This window comes from Pongo pygmaeus, chromosome X (assembly GCF_028885625.2).
Source record: "Pongo pygmaeus isolate AG05252 chromosome X, NHGRI_mPonPyg2-v2.0_pri, whole genome shotgun sequence".
Classification (NCBI taxonomy): Eukaryota; Metazoa; Chordata; class Mammalia; order Primates; family Hominidae; genus Pongo; species Pongo pygmaeus.
Window position 1 is genome coordinate 139844678 of NC_072396.2, and position 22672 is coordinate 139867349.

The 22672-nt window shown below is 38.6% G+C and overlaps 1 protein-coding gene across 1 annotated transcript; it reads left to right on the forward strand.

The window, feature by feature from the left end:
- Positions 1-53: 53 nt before the first annotated feature.
- Positions 54-18820, forward strand: ZNF449 (zinc finger protein 449). The gene is made up of 5 exons (XM_054472955.2): positions 54-169; positions 2494-2947; positions 4584-4788; positions 15385-15498; positions 15692-18820. Exons 2-5 carry the CDS (start codon positions 2594-2596, stop codon positions 16573-16575), a joined length of 1557 nt encoding a protein of 518 aa, XP_054328930.1. The 5' UTR covers positions 54-169; positions 2494-2593; the 3' UTR covers positions 16576-18820.
- Positions 18821-22672: the final 3852 nt, after the last annotated feature.

Sequence of the window (22672 nt, forward strand, 5' to 3'; positions counted from 1 at the left end):
TGGTTGGAAGCCAGGAAGAGTCCCAGCCCCTCCCACGTCAGCATCCCTGTGGGCGCACAGCGCGGCGGGCGGCGTGTGGCCTGCCGGGAGATGTAGTCCGTAGTGCAGCCCCGCGCCTGCGCCCTGGGCAGTTGCCGGTGAGCTTGGGAGAACCGTGGGCGCTGAGGCGGTGAGTCCCCGAGCGGCCAGAGGGCGTGGCCGTTCCCTGGGGCGCGGGCGCGGGTAGCGGGGCTCCTTTCCGTGGCCGGGGCCATGCCAACTGGGTGATTCCAGCTGTGCCTCGGGCGGCGGGCGCCGGAAGGAGTGGTGGGCGGTGGGCCCCTATCCGGCCAGGGTCCCCGCCGCCACTCCCTGCGACCCGACCGGGCCTTCCCGGGAGTCCTCCTGGGCTGGGAGCTCCTCTCCAGGCGTCGGGACCTCGTCGCCCAAGAGCGAACAGGGGCCGCGCCCCAGACACTAGCATCCGAATTAGAATCAGCTTTTACACTTTTTAGGGACGTGTCACTCTTGCCGTTCCTCAAGTGCTCTCTTTACACACATCGCTTTTCTTATAGGCCCCATGAGGGTGGATTCTCTACGAGAAGGTTTGGAGAGAAATCACAGGTCCCACAGTGAAATGAACGTTTCTCTGGGAAGGGTCCATCAAAGGAAACCCGAAGGGTCAATTCCCTGGTAGACGTGGTGGAAGGTTTTGGGTCAGTCAGGGAAGGGCTGGCCAGCTGTGAGGCTGGAGCAGATTAACGGGTGGGTCCAGAGCCAAAAACAGCACAGTTCCTGGATGCCCTCCAGCAACGGTTAGGTGCCTAGACTCTGGGAAATAGAGGCCCCCTAGGAATGACTCCTGACAAGCAATAAACTTTAATTGAGTGCTTCCTCTGTGCCGGGCATGCTGCTATTCTCTTCCCATGCAATTGGATCCACGCAGAACATTTTATAAAGTAGATGCTGTGATTATCTTCTGTTACAAAAGAAGCACTGGGTGTCAGGGTCACACAGCTAGCAGGTTATCATACCTAAACCGATCTGCTAAAGTCGGGCTACCATCATGGTAAAGGGGGATACAAGGACAGAGTGCTGATTTAGGTTGACTGGGTAGGAAGAGAGTCATGAGTACTTTTTTCCCTTGAATCCCCTCCAGAGAAGAGGACAACTACAGCAGCTGTCTCAGCACATGCAGAGAGAGAGGACCCAAGGCACATGGGCAGATACAGGTCTTGAGACCTGTAGAAACATGTATGTGACTGTCTCTGTGACCTCAAAGACTATACCAAGAACATTTTGATGTTTTTAGACCTTTGGATTGCTGGAGAATATAGATTTTGACGTAATCACCATTTCCCTCTGGCATTTACCATGTGACCTGAGACAAGTTGTTCAATCCCCCTAATCCTCAAACCTCAATTCCCTCATCTGTATCCAGGGGATAATACTAGTACCGAGCTCCTAACCTTGGGTGAGGGCTAATTGACAAGTATATGTAGAATGCTTAGAACAGTACCTGGCACATAGCATGAACTCAATAAATATCCGTTGTTATGAATGCATAGCAAATTCCTAATGGCCTCCCTATTGCAGTGTATTTTTCACATAGGAGATCCTCTTGGAATGCTATGGTGGAGGGGAGTGGGGAAGGAATGGCATGGGGTTACTGGGGGAATTACGCAGACTCGGTGAGGACAAGAATGAGAGATGGACAATTTGCTGCCTTTGCAAACCATGGCTCTACCTAAGTTCACTTTGGTCGAAGGCCATTAGGAGGTACTTAAAGCTAGATGGACTTTCAGAGTTTTTTGGAAGTATTGTTAGTATTCCTTCGCCATTTCTTTTGAGATCTACATATATTCAGAAACACATGACAATTGGAATTAAACTGGGAATGGGTTAAATGCCAAGAGATCTATAAGGGTTCATTTATTAATAAATTCAGGGTCCTTAGCCTGGGACCATGGAATTCTAAGGCAGAACTGTCCAATAGACCTTTTTGCAGTGAAGTCTATTAAGCATTTGAAATTTAGCTAATATTACTGAGAAACTAAATTTTTGACTAAACTTAAAGTGTCACATGGGGCTGTTGGCTACCATATTGGACAGCAAGCACAATTCTAGAGGCTTTGAGATTTTATAAACTTTTGAAACTAGATGCAGAAAAGGATGTGTATGTGTATTTTTCTAGGAAGTGAGTCTGAAGCTTTCATCAGATTCTCAAAACCAAGAGAAAAATAATGAACTACTTTAGGTCTTTGGTAAAAAAGAAGTTAACAGGTTCTTTGGTAAAAAAGAAGTTAACGGAGGTTCTTTGGTAAAAAAGAAGTTAACAGGTTCTTTGGTAAAAAAGAAGTTAACGGAGGTTCTTTGGTAAAAAAGAAGTTAACAGGTTCTTTGGTAAAAAAGAAGTTAACGGAGGTTCTTTGGTAAAAAAGAAGTTAACGGAGGTAAGTAAGCCCTCTTGTGACCACTCCTGTTTCTCCTTTCTCATTTTTTTTCTGTCCTTAGCTGTAGGTGGCTCCCTCCCACCCCAACGATTTCAGAGAGAAACAAGTCGGAATCTGAGAAGTGAGGCTCCAGATAAACTGTAAACTGCTGGAAGGGGGCGATGGCTGTGGCCCTGGGTTGTGCAATCCAGGCATCCTTGAATCAAGGCTCTGTGTTTCAAGAGTATGATACTGACTGTGAAGTTTTCCGTCAGCGCTTCAGGCAGTTCCAGTACAGAGAAGCAGCTGGGCCTCATGAAGCATTTAACAAACTCTGGGAGCTTTGCTGTCAATGGCTGAAGCCGAAGATGCGCTCTAAGGAACAAATCCTGGAGCTGCTAGTGTTGGAGCAATTCCTAACTATCCTGCCCACAGAGATAGAGACCTGGGTGAGGGAGCACTGCCCAGAGAATAGAGAAAGAGTTGTGTCACTGATAGAAGACTTACAGAGAGAACTTGAGATACCAGAGCAGCAGGTAAGAAAAGAATGTGGGATCTTCGTGATTGGTCCAAAGGAAGTAGCTGAGGCAGCTGGGACTAGACCACACATTTGTCTCTATGTCATTCCCCAGCCTCAAGATTTCTCCAGAGTCCTTTTCCTTTTTCTCTTCTGCTGAACTCAGCAAATGAGTCAGTGCTTTTAACTCTATCAGACTCAATTCCCTTTCTATAACAAATAGTTTATAATGTCCACTTTACTATGCACAAATGAAATTGATAGACAACATAATCTACCCACATACATCAACCCAAAGCGTCAGTACATTGCTCCATGGCCTGAAGGCCAATTCTAGCCATACCCTGTTTATCTGTATACTCTGTATGTAATGGTTTTTTATCTTGTTGAAAGGTCATTGAAAAAAAGAGGAAGAAGGAGAACTGACAGTGAATGTGCCCCACAGTGCCTAAAATATTTACTATTTGGCTCTTTATAAAGTTTGCCAACCCTGAGTCAAGTCTAGAAGGAATATAAAGGAAAAGAAACATAGTTTGTTATAAATTGATAGGGATTTGTACATATACATGCTTGGGCCTGACCAAATGTCATGAAGTTGTCAGATGTTTGCATCTATGCTTAGAATCATTGTGAATGGGACAGCCAGAAATTCAGACTGATAAAGCTCAAGTACTACGAACAGTGTTGCTCCTTGTCATGTGATTTTCCAAAATGGCATACGACTCTTGGTAAATCTGAACAATAAGCAGTGTAGTCTTTGCTTTTCACATTAGTGCATTCCTAGAAAATTTCATTTGTGCTGAAACTATGCAAAACAAAACAAACAGTTGTACTTATTTGACCAACAAGGTGGGGTTCTTGACAGGTTCTTTTTACTCACATGAATGTTTGAGTAGGACATTCCACACTTAGTAGGGACCTGGAACAGTTCTGCATTGTAAATTATGTTCCATTAAATTCTGATAGCCACCACCTGTCAGCATATCCAAAACTCCCCATGGGGACGGTGGCACTGTCTGCCATTCAGAATGACTGTGTAAAGCCTCTTTTCAGAAGTGCCGTGACTGAGAGAGGGCAGTATCTTTGGGAAAAGGGAGCAGGAGCTTCCAGATGGGCATCAGGGATACTCCAGTCTTGTCTATGGGGGTTCTCTGCAGGAACTGTTAGCTTCAGGGCTCCTGAACAGGAGTCTTCTGAAGTTTTCTGTCTCCCTAGGGTACTTGGGTTGGTGGTTGCCCTTTCTTTCTCTGTCTCCTTGGTTTTGTTTACTATATAAGATTTTATCTTCATGTGGTCTAGACATTTGCTGCTGAATACAGTCACTACTAGTCATGTACAGCTCTTGAGCCCTTGAAATATGGCCAATGCCAATTGAGATCTGCTGTAAGTATGAAATACACACCACATGCAGAAGACTTGGTATGAAAAAAGTAGGTGAAATATCTCACTAATAATTGTTCATATTGATTACATGTTGAAATCCTGATTGTTTGCATTGGATTAAGTAACACGTACTATTAAGATTGGCCTTACTTTTTAAAAAATTTATTCATATGGCCACTAGAAAATTTAAAATTACATGCATGATTCTCATACAATTCTACTGGGCACTGTTGGTCTAGACTTGAGAGTGATGGTTCTGGCATTTCCCCCAGGTTGATATGCATGACATGCTCTTGGAAGAACTGGCACCAGTGGGAACGGCACACATACCACCAACCATGCACCTAGAGTCACCTGCACTCCAGGTAATGGGACCTGCCCAGGAGGCCCCAGTAGCAGAGGCATGGATCCCACAGGCAGGGCCACCGGAGCTGAACTATGGTGCTACTGGAGAATGTCAGACCTTTCTGGACCCTGGTAAGGCAAGGGTTTCTCTCCTTTCTTTTGTTTCTGTTTTGAGAGTTCAGGAACTCTCAAGGGTTAGGGTTGGGTTAGAAACACCAATTACCCAATGGAAATTGACCACTCAGATAAAGAAGAGGAAAAAGTCTCTCTGGGAATAGTAGGGAACAAAGCACTTTGGATAGAACCCTGGGATTAGGAACCCTTTAAGCTAATGACCCTGATAAGGAGTCTTTTGATCAAGAATATTACACAGGAAAACTATGGGAGTTTGGATTCTGGATAAGGACTCATTTCTCAGCCCAATTTTAATCAACAGGAACTGTGATGTTGTGGGCCCCAAGGGCCTCGGTTGCTTTTATGGCATCAGAGCCTTATTCAAACTTAATACTTTAGTAATATAGTCTCTTTAGATCCTGTAAGATCAACCGCTTACTGCAGTCTAAAGGAAATATCTACCTCATTAAATCAAAACCTATTACAGTGTTTTTCAAACTGTAGTAAGCAGACCATTTGCAGCATGAACACCAGGGGTGCATGTTTAGCAAGCTCTGCAGGTGAGTGCTACACACACTAAAGTTTGAGAATCACTGGCCCAGACACCACAGGGGTTAGTTCTAGAAGGAGAAAGTCCAAGTGGAGAAAGGCAGCAAGAGCACATAGTCCAGTTGCTCCTATATTTTATTCCCCTTTGGGGTTTTCTATTTTTTTTTTTCTGAGACGGGAGTCCTGCTCTGTCGCCCAGGCTGGAGTACAGTGGCGCAATCTTGGCGCACTGTAACCTCCACCTCCCAGGTTCAAGTGATTCTCCTGCCTCAGCCTCTCGAGTAGCTGGGATCACAGGCGTGCACTACCACACATAGAGACGGGGTTTCACCATGTTGGCCAGGCAGGTCTTGAACTCCTGACCTCAGGTGATCTGCCTGCCTTGGCCTCTCAAAGTGCTGGGATTACAGGCGTGAGCCATTGCACCCGGCTTCTCCTTTGGGGTTTTCTTACCCAGTGTTCCCTGTACCTCTTCTACCCCTCGCATTAAAGCTTTGGCCCGAGTGTGGCCAGAATCCTCTCCCCTGACTCCCCCAGGCACTGTTTCAACATGTTCGCACGTTCAAGAGACTGTTAAATACTGAGACCACAGAAGACACATAAAAAATGAAAATAAGAACTGTCCAAGTTATAAAATATAAATGTCTGATCCATCCATAACTAGCTCAGTACCCAGGATTAGCAACCATGCCCCTTTCCACATCATATTAATATCATTTATTCATTTGTACACTATCTACAAGCAGCTTTGAGGAGCCAGACACCATGCCAGACCCTGGGGATTCAGTAGCACACAAGGTAGAAAAGCAGCTCTGGTCATCCTGGAGATTACAGTTCAGTGGACAATTCAGATATGTCAGTAGGACTTTTTGTCCTGTATGTAACAGAAATCTGACAGTAAATGGTATGTTGGGAGGAATAGGATGCCCAGGAGCATGGAGGAGGGCCACCTAACCAGCTTTTGGCTGAGAGGGAAGTCTGGAGGAAGGAGGATCTGGGTTAAAACCTACAGGATGGATCAAAGTGAGCCTGTGGAGTGGTGTACATGGGAAGCGGAGAGGGCTGGGATCAAAAGCAACAACATGTGCAAAGTTCTGAAGGGAGAGAGAAGACCTCCTGCTGCAGTGCAAGGGACATAGAAGAACAGTGGGGCAGGAGTGGCAATAGAAGAGGCTGGAGAGAGAAGCAGTGTCCTGGGTCATGAAGAACTTGCAGCCTCATGGAGAAGTCACACTTGATTATCAGGGAAGTGGGGAACCATTTTGAGGTTCTCCAGTACCAGAGTGACATACACAAATTTGCATTTTAGGAGATTATTCTGGCTATAGTAGGAATGGATACATACTGCTGAAAGCAGGGACCCCATTTGGGAGGTTGTTGCCATCATTCAGGTGAGAAGATGTTGTACAGCAAGGGCATGTTGGTGATGATGGAGTGAAAATGTAATTCAAAGGATACTTAGAAGGTGTGAAATATAGAGCTTGGTGATTGACTGGGTGTCAGGGTGATGGAGAAGAAGGGAGTAAGGATGGAATCCAGGTTTCTGGCCATTGAACTGGGTAGATAGTAATATTATTCACTGACATGACAAACAAAAGAGGAAGATCAGATTCGGTGGGTCAAGTTGAGTTTAGATTTGAACGTACAGAGTTTGAGGTGCTTATGGGTCTCCAGCATATTTTTAAATAAAAGTGACAAAAGAGGAAAACTTTACAAGTATACATATTGTGGTCAAAGCAGAACTATATAATATTGCCATTTATGTTCCAAGCTTTACCTCATCTACATTTCATAGTCTGTTGAATAATTCTAAAAAAAAAAAAAGGAAAAAAAAAGACCGGGTTTATGTGTATATGCCTGGAACAAGTAGTAAAACTTAGCTAGTAATATTTTGAAGTATAACTCTTTCTGCATTTGCATTCTGATTCTCCATGTTAATTCGCTCCTTTTGTCAACACTGCAGGTACAAATACCACATAGTAGCAATATTTATCTGGTGTTAATATTTTGCTCTCTAAAGCACATGGAAATCTAGTATATTTAACAAAGGATAGATAGAATTAATTAATTTAACAGATAAAAATTACAAATTTGGAGGACAGGAAATTATCCTTTTCTTATCACCGTTTAAAGTGATATATTATGCTTTGAAAAATGTTGCAAGGCTTATTCTATTATTTAAAGGTTACTTAAACTTTTACTTTAAACAAAAGTATATTTGATGTATTACATGAAATACATTCTATTGTAGACTGAATGGAAAGCACAAGATGCCAGCTGAGTGGAGAAGAAATTCAAAAGTAATGGAAGTCAATTGATTTTATATTAATGTTTGGAACCTATTTCCTATCAGCAAAAAATTAGGTTGTTGAGTATATATGAATTGTGCATATATATTTTTTCGTGTAATATAACTGAAAACACATATACACATTCATTGCAAAATAAAAGAGAACTTAAGTGAACAATATAAAGTGACCTAAGGAAGACATAAACTTTAAAACAAAATCCCTTATTTGAATTCATGCTGGACACTTTGATGCCAGAGATAGGCAATAATATTAGAATGTATGCAATCAGAAAGAAAAGAGGCAAGGAGACGCTAGTCCTAAAATCATAAAATATATCATGCTTATCTTTGAAAATATGGAGTTCAAAATTCGTACACCAAAACTGGATTGCATTTTGAGTTGTCAAAGCCTTGGGTTTTTCATTTCAATTGATGAAGTTTCATTTGGAATGTATGTGAAATGTAAAAGATCACATCTTTTTGGTGATAAAGAATATGAGAGATGAAAATTTAAAGTAAAATACAGGACAAACAAATGCTGTCTAGAAAGCATCAGAAGATTCTTATAAATTAAACTTCTTCAGATTATTCTACTATACCAAAAAATTTACCATAAGCTAATATCTAACCCCCAACTATAGTAATGACATTTCTTGGTGTAGTGAAGCTCTTACTAGACAGTCTTTGCTAATGGGGCTTAATGAAGACATTTCCTGAGTTTAGGATGAGGGGAACATTCAATGAAGCACCTTCTTTGTTAATCTCCAATTGCTTTTCCCTCTTTGCATTGGATAGCTATTGAAGGGCAATTAATTATCCCCGAAACTTAGCAGCTTAAAGGAAAAAGTATCATGTTTTTGAGATTTATCTCAAAACATGATAAAATTAAAATTTATCATGTTACTCTTTTTGAGAGGAATTCAGGAGTGATCTACTAGATGTTTATGGCTCAGAGTCTCTCTTGTAGTTGTTGTGAAGATGTCAGCAGGGACTGGCAGGATGCCTCAATTCCTTGCCAAAGGAATTTCTCCATAGGTTACCTAAGTATCTTTATGATGGGGCAGCAGGCTTCCCCCAGGGCAAAGGATCCAAGAGAAAGCAAGAAGGATGACACAATGTCTTTGATAACCTACCTATATACCATACTTATACCATATTCTGTTCATTAGAAGAGTCACTAAGTCCAACCCACACTTAAGTGAAGGAAAAGGAAATTCCACCTCTTGAAGGAAAGAATACCGAAGAATTTGGGAGCATATTTTGAATCAGCCATGCCTGGACTTAATAGCCTTTTACTTAAAAAAAAAATCAAAAATAATTTCCTTTTTTTTCTTCAGTTAATTTTTCCTAAGTAAAATTTCTTCACTTAATTTGGTCAAATATAATATACCTATGATGGATCTCTTAGCTATAGCCAGAGGATTAGTTTAACATCCTGGGCAATATATTATTGTCATTGGAAAACTAATATTCTAGACTATGGTCTCAAAACCAGGAGACGTGATTAAATTTAAGGTAACAGGCTTTGGTTTCTATCTGTATGGCCCTCCTTTTTTCCTTTTATTTTTAATTGACATGTAATAATTGTACCTATTTATGGGATACAGAGTGATATTTTGATATGTGTGTACAATGTGTAATGATCAAATGAGGGTAATTAGCATATCTATCACCTTAAACATTTATCATTTCTTTGTGTTTCTCATTCCTGTGGGAGATAAAAAAGAAAATGAGCTCATAGAAGTAGAGTGTAGGGCCCTTCTCTTTTTACTGACCAGCAGTTAATGTTTCTTCTATTACTGTAAAACCACTCATCCAATAATAGTAGCTTTACAGATAGCTTACATTGAGGGTAAAGAGAAGAGCCCCCTGACAGAAGTAGGCATTAAGGCCTGCTTTTTTATTGCCACTCAACATTGACCCAGAAGCCATGGAGCCAAACTAGAAAACATTTGGAGAATACTTATATATGTGGGTATTAATATGATAAATTTCTAGAATTGGAATTGATTGATTAATGGGCATTTAAAACTTTAATAGATATTGCCAAATTGCCTTCTGAAATTATTGTACCAATTTATCCTCCCACCACAATATATAGGAATGCCAAATTCTGCTCATCTTCACTTATCTTTGCTATGTAAGAGCCATAACTGTTCTCGCTATGTTGGCCAACAGAGTAGGGCAAATATCTGTGGAAACCCTTTCAGTAAGCATCAGTTTTATTCAGCATTCGTGGTGGTATTTTATTCAATATGTAAGAGTAGAGGATGGGAACTGATACCTAAAGGTGAGACATGGTCAAAAGTTAATGGGAATTGGTTTTAGCTGACATGGACTGTGAAAATAAGGTTGAGAAATGCAAATAAATTGGTGACAGTGTCCAGAAGTATCTGAATATTACTCAGGACCACAGGGTTGGAGTGGGCTGTGCTACACATATAAGAAGTGCATTAGGTTGACATCCATGAAGAAGCTCAAGTATGAGCACCGTGTTCTCACATCCAAGGTGTGGAGACTGTCCTGATGCACCCAATTTGGGGTCAAGCTTTTTGAAAGCTGGCACCAGGAGTATGATGCTGGGGACAAGGAACCAAAGCAAAAGTACTCAAACCTCTGTAATTTGGTGCTGTGCAGAAAGTAGCAGCTAGACTTGAGGGCCAATATGGGAAGCCCATGAGACACAGCTGCCTGGTAGTAACACTTCTGACCTTAGATCTCATGGGTACCAGATTCTGCTTCCAGGGCTACTTTTAGTCCTTCAACTAGGTCATAGAGCTTCTTTTACCCAAGGAGCAGGTGTCTGGGCCTGGTTTTGAAGTGATATTTGATTAAATCTATAATCTTAAGAGTTTCAAGTTTGTGCTCTGTAAGATGAGAATAACCATATGAACAATTCCTGTCATTCCCAAAACTGTTTTTCTGGCTTTCATATTGAGATCTCCTGGGCCTCCAAGCTTCTACCACCCTAAGCCTTTGCTACTTGCTGCTCTCCTCAGTTTCAATTCCTTCTCACTTTTGCTTGATGGCAGCTTTCTTTAATCTATGAACTCCAGTTTATTTTTTTCCACTAACTTTTAAAAATTTTTTGTTTTTAATTTTTGTGGGTACATAGTAGGTGTATATATTTATGAGGTATATGAAATATTTTAATACATTGCATGCATTGCATAATAATCACATCATGGTAAATGGGGTATACATCTCCTCAAGTATTTATCCTTTGTGTTACAAACAATCCAATTCTACTCTTAGTTATTTTTTAAATGTATAATTTCTGTTTTTTTGGGGGGGGGGCCTCTTCCACCACATCATTCAGTTATCCCACTCCTGGGTTTAAATCCAAGCTTTGTTAACAAAATAGTGAGTTTATAAAACATTTTATTGGAAGTGTATTTTATATTTCTTAATCTAAAATCTGTTGTTTTTTTCCCTGTGAAAATATGTTTTACACTACTTCCTAGGATTTGATATAATGTACTGAAATCTAAATTTTACTTCAGATTAATGTTAGCCAAACTAATTTGTTAATATCATTTAATGATGTCAATATTTAAATGTTTTTTTACATTTACATCTTTTTAAAATAGCGTTATTGAAATATAATTCACATACCATACATTGTCACCCCTTTGAAGTGTACAGTTTAATGTTTTTTGGTATATTCACAATATGTACAACTGTCACCACCCTGTACCCTTTAGCTATCACTTTTTGGCCCCCATCTCTCCCACTCCAAAGCAACCACTAATTTACTTTTTGTCTCTCTAGATTTGCCTATTCTGGATATTTCATATAAATGGAATCATACAATATGTGGTCTTTTATGACTAGCTTCTTTCACTTAGCATATTTTCAAGGATCAACTATGTTGTAACATGTATCAGTACTTTATTCCTATTTATGGTTGAATAGTCCATTGTGACATTATACCACATTTTGTTTATTCATTCAACAGCTGATGAACATTTAGATTGTTTCTATATTTTGGCTATTATGAATGATGCTGCTATAAAAATTTCAGTATGACATTTTGTATTTATATATGTTTTCATTTTTCTTGGGTATATACCTAGGAGCACAATTGCTAGGTCATATGGTAACTCTATGTTTAAACTTCTCAGGAACTTCTAGACTGTTTTACAAACTGGCTGCACTCTTTTACATTCCCACCAGCAGTGTACAAACACTCTTATTTCTTCACATCCTAGGCGACATTTATTATTATTATTTGACATTTTTATTCTAGCCATCCTATAGGTATGAAATAGTGACTCGTTGTGGTTTTGATTTGCATTTCTTTCTTTGAAGAGTAACAATGCTGAACGTGCTTTCATGTGCTTATTGGTCATTTGTATATTTTCATAGACCTATTTAGTTCCCTTGCCCATTTTTAATTGAATTATTTGTCTTTTTATTATTGAATTGTATGTGTTCTTCATACAGGTGACCCTTGAGCGATGTGGAGGTTAAGGGTGCTGACCTATTGTGCAGTTGGAAATCCATATACATAACTTTTGTTTCTCCCAAATTTAACTACTAATAGCCTACTGTTGACTGGAAGCCTTACTGATAACATCAATGGTCAATGAACACGTATTTCATATGTTATATTTGTTATATATTGTATTCTTACAATAAGTAAGCTAGAGAAAAGAAAATGTTATTAAGAAAATCATAAGGCAGAGAATATATTTATTATTCATTAAGTGGAAGTGGATCATTATAAAGGTCTTTATAGCAACACAAATGAACTAAGACAGTGTGGTACTTCCATAAGAATAGACATGTAGATCAACAGAATAGAGGAGAGTTTAGTCTTGCTGTCTCAGGGGTGGCAGAGGTGGAAGAAAATCTGCCTGTAAGTGTATTTGTGTAGTTCAAACCCATGTTGTTCAATGGTCAACTGTGTATTCTAGATAAAAGTCCCTTATTAGATATATGATTTGCTGGTATTTTCTCCCGTTCTGTAGGCCATCTTTTCACTTTCTTGATAGTGTCCTTTGTAGCCCAAAATACTTTTTTAATTTTGATGAAGTCAAATGTAATTGTTTTTTCTTTTGTTGTTTGTGCTTTTGATGTCTTATCTAAGAAATCATTGCCTAATCCAAGGTCACAAAAATTTTCTCCTGTGTTTTCATCTAACAGTTTTATAATTTTAGCTCTTACATCTAAGACTTTGATCTATTTTTCATTAATTTTTAATAGGGTGGGAGGTAGAGGTCCAAATAATATTTTTTTCCCATGGAGACATCCAGGTGTCTCAGCGTGATTTGTTGAAAAGGCTATTCTTTTTATATTGAATATCCTTGAAACCCTTGTCAAAATCAGTTGACCACAGGACAAGTATATGGATTTACTGCTGGATTCTCATTTCTATTCTGTTTAGTTGGTTTATAGTATTTTCTATGTCTTGTATTATTGATCTTCTGCCTAGATTTTCTATCTGTTAGTGCAAGGAGTCATTGAAGTGTCCAACTACTATTGTTGAATTATCTGGTTCTTGTACTATTTCTGTCGGGTTTTGTTTTATGTATTTTAGTACTCAGAAATTAAGTGCATACATGATTATAATTGTTATATTTTCCTGATGGATTGATATTTTTATCATTATAAAATGATCCTGTATATCTTAGTAATGGGTTTTTTTGTTTGTTTTAATGCCTATTTTGACTGGCTGTCTTGTGGTTGCTACTTGTATGATATATCTTTTTCCATCCCTTTACATTCAATCTGTTTGTATCTTTGAATCTAAAGTATACCTCTTATAAACAGTATATAGTTGGATCTTTTCAATCCAGTCAGACCTTCTCTGCTTTCTGATTAAGTCATTTAATGTATTTGCATTTAATTTCATTTGTGATATGGTTGGATTTATATCTGCCATTTTGCTTTCTGTTTTCTATATGCCTCAAGTCTTTTTTGTTCCTCTATCCCTCTTTTACTGCTTTCTTTTTCATTAAGTAAGTATTTCTCATGTAATATTTTACTTACTTTAATAATTTTACTACTTTTATTTCTTTAGTGGTTGCTCTAGGATTTACCATGTACATCTTATCATTGGTTTCAAAGTTATACTAACTTAATGCCAGTGAGATATAGAAATGTTTCTCCTATGTGGCTCTGTTCTCTTTTCCCCCTTTTTGTGATATTACTATCATACATGTTACATCAAAAATGTTTTAAAGCCAAGAATACATTGTTATAATTATTGCTTTATATAATTTTAAGACTCTTAAGAAGCTGAAAGAAGAAAGGAACATACATATATATTATAATTTTTGTTATATTAACATTGTTTATCATTTCTGGTTTTCTTCATTTGTTCCTGTGGATTTGAATTACCAACTGGAGTCATTTCTTCAGTCCCATACACTTTGCTCTTACCCACCTCATTTCTGCTGTTATTAGGAAATATATTACATTTCTATATGTCGTATGCCCAACAATACACTATATACATATTTTTACACAGTTGCCTTTTACATCTTTTAACAAAAGAAAGAAGCAATACTGTCTTTTCTCATTACGTAATTATTTTTACTTGTGCTGCTTTGTCATGTGGATTCAAATTACCATTCATTTAGATTATAAGTCAGTATTTTGTACCTAAGCCTTTGCTATTCTCTCCTATTCCAAGTTTCAATTGAAACTCCATCTTTTACTTCACAGCAGCTTTCTTTTGATCTGTTGCCTTGAATTTTATTTGACCTGTTTCATATTACCCTGTAATTTCATCTTAGCTTTGAAATCCAAATGAAAACAAAATAGTGAATTTAAACAGCACTTTTATTTGAAATTCAGCTTTAGTTTCTTAATCTTGAAAAGGAAATTTTTTTTTCATGAAAAACTAAAACAAGGTATTTTAGTCCACTTCCTCTGCCTCGAATATAATGTTCTGGAATTTAAATTTTCCTTCAGATTAACATTAGTCAAACTAAATTCCTAATGTCATTTTAATAATACTAATATTTAAACATCAGCCTACATTTAGATATCAAATTAGTAATTTACAGCCCATATTTCATTGAAGACCAGTAAACTTGATCAGAGATAAAGGAGGAGAATAAGGGGCTCAGAAAAGAGGATGTAAGCAATACCAGCTGTCAGTGAGGAGAGGGGTGGTCAGACAAGGCGAGCGTGAGTGGTTAGAAACTTCACCTGGTTATCCTTAGATTGACACTTTGAAATACTATTTTGTAGTCATTTTGGCTAATAGTCATTTTCACCTGTAAAAGTTATTTGGGCTAATTTTAAGAGAATCCACTTTTAGACTTCAGCGGAAACCAACATAAATACTGCTTTTGCTAGGTTCAACCCAGTTCAGTTTTCATTTAAATTCAAAAGACTCCACTGAAATTTTTCCAGTAAACACTTTACTACTTTCACCTCTCTTTCTTCATTTGGCACTCAATAGCAGTGTTTCCCAGTATTAATATGGCAAAACTTTATGAAATTTACTTTATATTTTAGTTCTAACCTAAACAAATCTAGTATCAAAATAGATGCTGAAATGAGTTAGTGCATTGATTTCAGCACAGAATTTATTCACTCACCTTCCATAGATTAGAGAGTAGCTTTGAATTGAACACCACCTCATTTTCATTTTGCTCTTATCTTTTAAAGAAAAGACTGTTGTAAGAGACTCAGGTGAAGTAATAGTAATGGAGAAGGAAATAGATACTAAGAGGCTATGTGTCCAAGAAGTCAGCCTAAATTTTGGAAAAACCTTTGATGAGCCAAACTGTAATGCTTCCCATCTTTCTTCTGGCCAGGATATCCATTACCAAAACTTGACATGAACTTCTCATTGGAGAATAGAGAAGAGCCATGGGTGAAGGAATTACAGGATTCTAAAGAAATGAAACAATTACTTGATTCCAAGATAGGTAAGTAATTGTTCTTTGATATACTAGTGGGGAAAAAAAAGAAAAATTTAACCTAAATAAAGATAAAGAGTTTGGAATTCTATTTAGGAATTTCTATGTTCCTACCACTGGTTTAACATAACTCTTCATTTTCCTTCACTTTCTTTTCTCCGTGGAACACAATATCATCTGCAGTTTCTATTTCTTCTCTCAGGTTTTGAGATCGGGATAGAAAATGAAGAAGATACTTCAAAACAGAAAAAAATGGAGACTATGTATCCATTTATTGTAACTTTAGAGGGGAATGCTCTCCAGGGTCCCATTTTGCAAAAAGACTATGTACAGTTAGAAAATCAATGGGAAACCCCCCCAGAGGATTTACAGACAGATTTAGCAAAACTGGTAGATCAGCAGAACCCCACTCTGGGAGAGACACCTGAGAACTCCAACTTGGAAGAACCTCTCAACCCTAAACCCCATAAGAAAAAGAGTCCAGGAGAGAAACCTCACCGATGTCCTCAGTGTGGAAAATGTTTTGCTCGGAAGTCACAACTTACTGGGCATCAGAGAATTCATTCAGGAGAAGAACCTCACAAATGCCCTGAATGTGGGAAAAGATTCCTTCGTAGTTCAGACCTTTATAGACACCAACGACTTCACACAGGGGAGAGACCCTATGAATGCACTGTATGTAAAAAGCGATTCACTCGGCGGTCACATCTTATAGGGCACCAGAGAACCCATTCTGAAGAAGAAACATATAAATGTCTTGAGTGTGGGAAAAGTTTTTGTCATGGATCAAGTCTTAAAAGACATCTGAAAACTCACACAGGTGAAAAACCTCATAGATGTCATAATTGTGGGAAAAGTTTTAGTCGACTGACAGCTCTTACTTTGCACCAGAGAACGCATACTGAAGAGAGACCTTTTAAATGTAATTATTGTGGGAAAAGTTTTAGACAGAGACCAAGCCTCGTTATTCATTTAAGAATCCACACAGGGGAGAAGCCATACAAGTGTACTCATTGTTCTAAAAGCTTCAGACAGAGAGCCGGCCTTATTATGCACCAGGTCACTCACTTTAGAGGACTTATTTAAGAATTGCTAAGGGAAACAGGTCTTACACAAATTGACACTAACTCAAAAAAATCTTAACCTGCAGCAGGCTGTTTGTCTTGGAAGCTTTTGTTTGAGCTTATAAGAACATAGACAGCTTTTTTTTTCTTTTTTTTTTTTTTACTAGTTTTAAAACCCATCTTCCAAGGTATATGAATTCTAGAGTATTTATCTACTCCTGTGATTTTCTTAGATTTGATTTCTTCTGTCTGCACAACTCTTCTTTTTTTAATTACAATGAAAAATTTTGTATTCCAAGGCAACTGTATCATAGGTGTAAACATAAAGCATATAAATTATGACAATCCTTTTAGAGGTAGGGTCAATATAGTGGATAAACCTGTCTATCAGACGTATTGATTATAGCAGTACTATAGTTATTCTGCTGTCATTATTAAAGATGATTATATTCATTCAAAGCTTTAGATGTGTCCCATGTGGCAAGAAAGGAGACAGTGAATTTTGTCAAACAATAAAAATGTGTCAGGAACACAAGGATGAAGGGGATGTCATTTGCCTGGTAAGAACTGGGTTATTTCCACTGAAATTTTTTATGTTTAAGGAAATTAAGATTTTAACCTTTACTTTTGAATTTTGCAAAGTTTGCTAGTCTGCTTAGTCAGCAGTCTGTGGTAATGCTGCTAAAAGCAGAGTATTAATTTGGTAATTTATTTTGTTCACAGAATAAGTAAGCTCTATGTCTGGAAGAATCCATTTGGCAATTGAAATTATACAAGCAGAATCTAATTTAATTTTGATTGACTGAAGAACCAGGGTCTTTTGCTCTCCTTTGGTATTTCACTCTCCTTTGGTATTCAATCATGTGTCTTTCAGTGCTTTTTAAAATTTTACCCATTCTTTAATTCAGCATCTCCCTATGTGTGTGTCATAGAATACTTAGTTCTGCTAGATATTCTGCAAATATATTTGGGAATTACTTCCTGCTGTTCCGCCTTCTTAGATTCATAGTGCACATCAGCATATGAGAATCTCTTGAGAGGTCCTCTAGAAAGGAGAGAAAAAGCACCTCTTTTGGCTCAATGTTTTCCAAACTTATTTGACCCCAAAACCTTTTTCATATACCCAATAATAAGCTACAGAACTAATATTCTGCAAATGTCTCTTGGAACACACTGCCTTAAACAGATATTTCTATAGCTGTCAGTATAGTTATGTTGCTCCCAAGCCTAGTTATCTCCAGTTGTTTTAAGGGTGTTACGAAAAATTCTTAAAATATATATGAATTTGTGTAATACACACAGAGACACACACACATACTACTTTAAGGGGGTGAGGGTCATTAATTCAGATAATTTTTAAGTTGCCTAGTGATTCTCAATCTCTTTGAATTTTACTTACATTTACACACACACACACACACACATATGTATATACACATATCATTTTAAGAAGGTGAGGATCACTAATTCAGATAATGTATAAGTTGCCCAGTGATTCTCAACCTCTTTGAATTTTACTTATGATTACATACACACACACACACACACACACACACACACACATTGCTACTTATATAAATGTTCTCATGTAATCATGGTAACAGCTCAAATTCCCAAAGCAAGGGAAGACTTCTCATTGTCAATTAAACCTGTTAAAACATGAAAATATTCATTGAGCCTAGTTCCTTGTTATAAAATACAAGAAATAAGACATTCATTTTCCCTTTATGAAGATATTCAGTCATCCTTTCCTTAAACTACAATTAGGAAAAGTATATCTCTTCTATTCCATTGAAGTTCTCGAAAGTGATATAAATACTTTGGGGGTATCTACTATGTGCCTAACTAGTCCTGTTCTAGGCTTAGTGGAAGCTAGTAAAGAAATATAATTCATGGATCAGGCTCATAAAGATTTTATAGTATTTTTAGTTAAACAAGAGTTGGGAAACAGGTGGAGAATAATGCAAGAGAGTTTGTAATTAAGTGCCAATTATACCAATTGCTAGACCCAGGATGTATCTTTAATTCTTGTCATCCAGGTCAACGCATGATGCTGCTATAAGTCTGGGGCTCAAACTGATATCCCAGTAGCAATAAATGTATAATATGGGAGGAGTCTGAATGTAGAGATGAAAAATACAGAATGTAGTGGCTTCTCTTTTCTCTCTTGTGGAATTGCATTCAAACCAGAACAGTGCCTTAGAATGGATGTGTCCAACTGCTCTGTATTTATGCAATATTTGAATAAAGCGGAAATGTATGTGCTCTTCCTGCTTCACTTGCACTAATTAATTATTTGAACAACTTAGAGCTTCTTCCCTGAACAGTGGCAACAAGCATGGCAATTGACTCTGTCCTCATCCCAAGTTGGAATCGCTTTTCTCTCTGCAACCATGGCACTGTGATTATGCATCATTTTTAGCATTTAATACAGTCCATTTTTGGCTAGTAGGGTTAGTTGCAATCATAATATGAGTTGCATCCTCCCTCTCATTTATATCAAATATACTTGGCTAGATTTTTACAAGTTAGAGAATGTCTAATATTCTTTGTTACAGTGCCCTATATATAAGAATAAATATTTCTGGCATTGAATCAAGAAACACATGAAATAGTTCTTGGAAACAGGTAACATATTTAGAACATTGCATGGATAATTATACTTCTAAGCCTAATTGTACTTCTGAGCATTTCAAAAAGATAAGGGCAAAATACAGTACCTACCTCCTAGCTATTATAAAGGGGAAATTACAGTACCTACCTCAAAAGTACTATGAAGATTAAATGAAATATATTTTGCTCTGGCCCTACACACTGTAAGCTTTCAATAAATATCCCCTATATTATATTCTCATTCTTTGTAGTTTAATGATAAAAGCATTTAAAGCTATAAATTTCTTCTCTTTATGGCTTTGGACATACTTCATAGCTTTTATATGTAATGTTCTTATTGATGATTTCAAAATGGTTGTTGTTTTCATTATAATTCCTCTTTGACTTAAGAGATATACAGTGTTGCCATTTTCCTCTTAATTTTTGGTTTTGCTACATTGTGATTAGAGAACAAGTTTCATTCTATTTCTGCTTTGAAAGCTCATTTAGGCTTTTTTAAAGACCTACATTTGATAAAATTTGTTAAGTATCCTAAAACCTTAGAAAATAAGGGCTCTATAGGGTGCAAATTTAGAATAGAGCCTTGGACCGCTCAATTGCTTTAATGTCTTTGGGCGTATTCTTGGTGTTTGTGAAGGGTCGGTGACATCAAGATCGAATTGCTCCCCATTCTGCCTCCCTGAACCTTTGTACTCCCCCTTCCCTTGGTAAGTTTTTTCCACCACCTTTGGTCTGTTCTGTGGATGATTATACAACAATTGTTAGTAGCTGCCTGGGCATTGAGGCCGGCAGTTAAAACAGGAAGCTAAAGGACCTAGGGGAGACCTGGACTCTTCAAACCAGGCTGAGAACGCTCTCCTTCAGGACCCCATAGTTGTTTGTCTTTCTGAAAGCAGAGAGAACCTGCACAGGGCACTTTGAGGTTTTTGCAACTGTGACCCTTCTGAATTCTCAGGGATTGTTTCATAGTGTACTGAGGATGTTGTCTAGGCTAAAATCCAGAGAAATAGGGAATAAATAGGGGAACCAGCCCCCAAGCCTCCCCATGAGGTGGAGGGAGATAGTCATTACACTTTGTCCTCTTGCACCTGCACTCACCATAGAATCCCCAAGAGAAACAGTCTTGGGCACCTCCAGAAAACTGAGTCATCTTTATTCCTATAACCCTCTCTCATTTTTAGCCTACTGATGTGGGCTGAATATTCTCATAAATAACTGAAGCTTACCCTTAAGTCTGGGCCCAGCCCCCTGCTTCTTTAATAGTCCTCTGTAACAGATGTGAAATGGGTTGGTAAGAGAGCTCATCTCTTAGCCTCTCCTTAGCATTGATAATCAGTTTACTCAGTTCCCAATCCCCGAGACTTTAACCACTGGGATTGGAAGTGGTGGTAAATCTTTTTATCCCGGAGTGATATATAGGTTAGCCTCTATCCAGCTTTTTGTGCATTGTCAGAAAGGACTTCTCAGAGTTCTAGCAAGACCTAAGTTTACATTTCCTAAGGATTCTAAGATAGTAAAAATTACTAAAATATTGGTATATTTTAAATATTTACATTTAATGAACATCTTTATCACCTAGTACAAGAATATAAATGTATTAATTACTGAAGATAACTTCAAAACTCTAAAACTTGAGGCCTTTCCTGAAAATCATACCTTACCTGTTGGCCCTAGAAGAGATCTGTTTACCTCTACTTTGAAGTGTATTCTACAGTAATTCTTCAGCCACCTCTTCTCAACTAGGTTCCTTTCCTATGAATGCGGGAAAGTAGAGGGTGAGCAGTGAAGAACTAGAGGCCCTTCATTTTAGCCTGGAGTGGAAGGAAACACTTGTACTGCCTTATCTCCCAAGAAGTACAGTTCATCTTGGGAAGACTAGAGTCCCTTTCCCTAAGATGTTACTTACATGCTGCTGTAACACATACACACCCCACACACACATGCCAAGGGAACAGGGAAGAGAAAAAGAAGTATACTTTTTTTTTTTTTTTTTGAGACGAAGTTTTGCTCTGTCGCCCAGGCTAGAGTGCAGTGGCACGATCTTGGCTCCCTGCAATCTCCACTTCCCGGGTTCAAGCAATTCTCCCTCCTTCAGCCTCCCAAGTAACTGGGATTACAGGTGCCCACCACCATGGCTGACTAATTTTTGTATTTTTAGTAGGATGAGATTTCGCCATGTTGGCCAGGCTAGTCTCGAATTCCTGGGCTCAAGTGATCTGCCTGCCTTGGCCTCCCAAAGTGCTGGGATTACAGGCATGAGCCACCGCGCCCGGCCAGAAGTGTACAATTCTTAACCCCAATTCCTCCATTTACAAGCAGAGAGATTGTATAATTAACACCGAGAAGTTCTTTGTTTACCAAACAAATGACCTTGACAAAGTCTCCAAGTCTTGATTTCTTTACCTGTTGGGAGTTTTAAAGCATACCCTCAAATTATTTTCCCATCAAAAATGGAGTCTCTTGTCCCCTGCCCTTGAATCTGGGCAGGCTTGAGACTGCTACTAAAGGAATACAGCAGAAGTGATACTCTGTTACTTCTGAGGTGGGGTCATAAAAGACTTTGTAGCTTCCATCTTGTTCTGTAGAAGCACTTGCTCTTGGATCCCATGTAGGAAGTCTGATCAATATGGAGAGGCACCTGTAGGCTGTCTGGTGGTTATTCTGAACTGAGCTTGTTCTTCAGCAACCTCAGCCATCTCATTTTGTCTTAGAATTGGATCCTTCAGCTCCAGCAGTTGCAACCCCGAAACATTTGAGTCATCCTAGCTGAGGCCCTACATATCTTGAATAGAGAAGAGCCATCCCTCTGTGCCCTGTCCACATTCCTAACTCACATAATTTGAAAGCATAATAACATGGCTATTGTTTTACACTGTTGAACTTTGGAGTGGTTCGTTACACAGCAGTAGAGAATGGTAATATCTTTAAAGCAGATATAACATCTGGTAAGATGAACAACTGGGAAACAGAGACTAAAGCATTTAGAAAATAGACCTATAGCGGGGCGCAGTGGCTCACGCCTGTAATCCCAGCACTTTCGGAGGCCGAGGTGGGCGGATCACAAGGTCAGGAGATCGAGACCATCCTGGCTAACACAGTGAAACCCTGTCTCTACTAAAAATACAAAATTAGCTGGGTGTGGTGGCAGGCGCCTGTAGTCCCAGCTACTCGGGAGGCTGAGGCAGAAGAATGGCATGAACCCAGGAGGTGGAGTACAGTGAGCCGAGACTGTGCCATTGCACTCCAGCCTGGGTGACAGAGTGAGACTCCGTCTCAAAAAAAAGAAAGAAAAAAAGAAAGCAGGCCTATAAATAGCTAACAGGTTTATGCTCAACATCACTAATCATCAGGAAAATGCAAACTAAAACGACAATGAGATATCATTTCACACCTGTTAGAATGGCTGTTATCAAACAAACAACAACAAAACAAGATAACAAGTGTTGGTAAAGATGTGGAGAAAAAAGAACCCTTGTATACTCTAGGTGGGAATGTGAATTGGTACA

Bases quoted from the DNA above. Each gene is read 5' to 3' on its own strand.
- ZNF449 (XM_054472955.2), top strand. From the start codon at position 2,594: ATGGCTGTGGCCCTGGGTTGTGCAATCCAGGCATCCTTGAATCAAGGC. The intron at 2,948-4,583 runs GTAAGAAAAGAA...CATTTCCCCCAG, and splicing joins TTGAGATACCAGAGCAGCAG to GTTGATATGCATGACATGCT. The intron at 4,789-15,384 runs GTAAGGCAAGGG...TCTTCTGGCCAG, and splicing joins TCAGACCTTTCTGGACCCTG to GATATCCATTACCAAAACTT.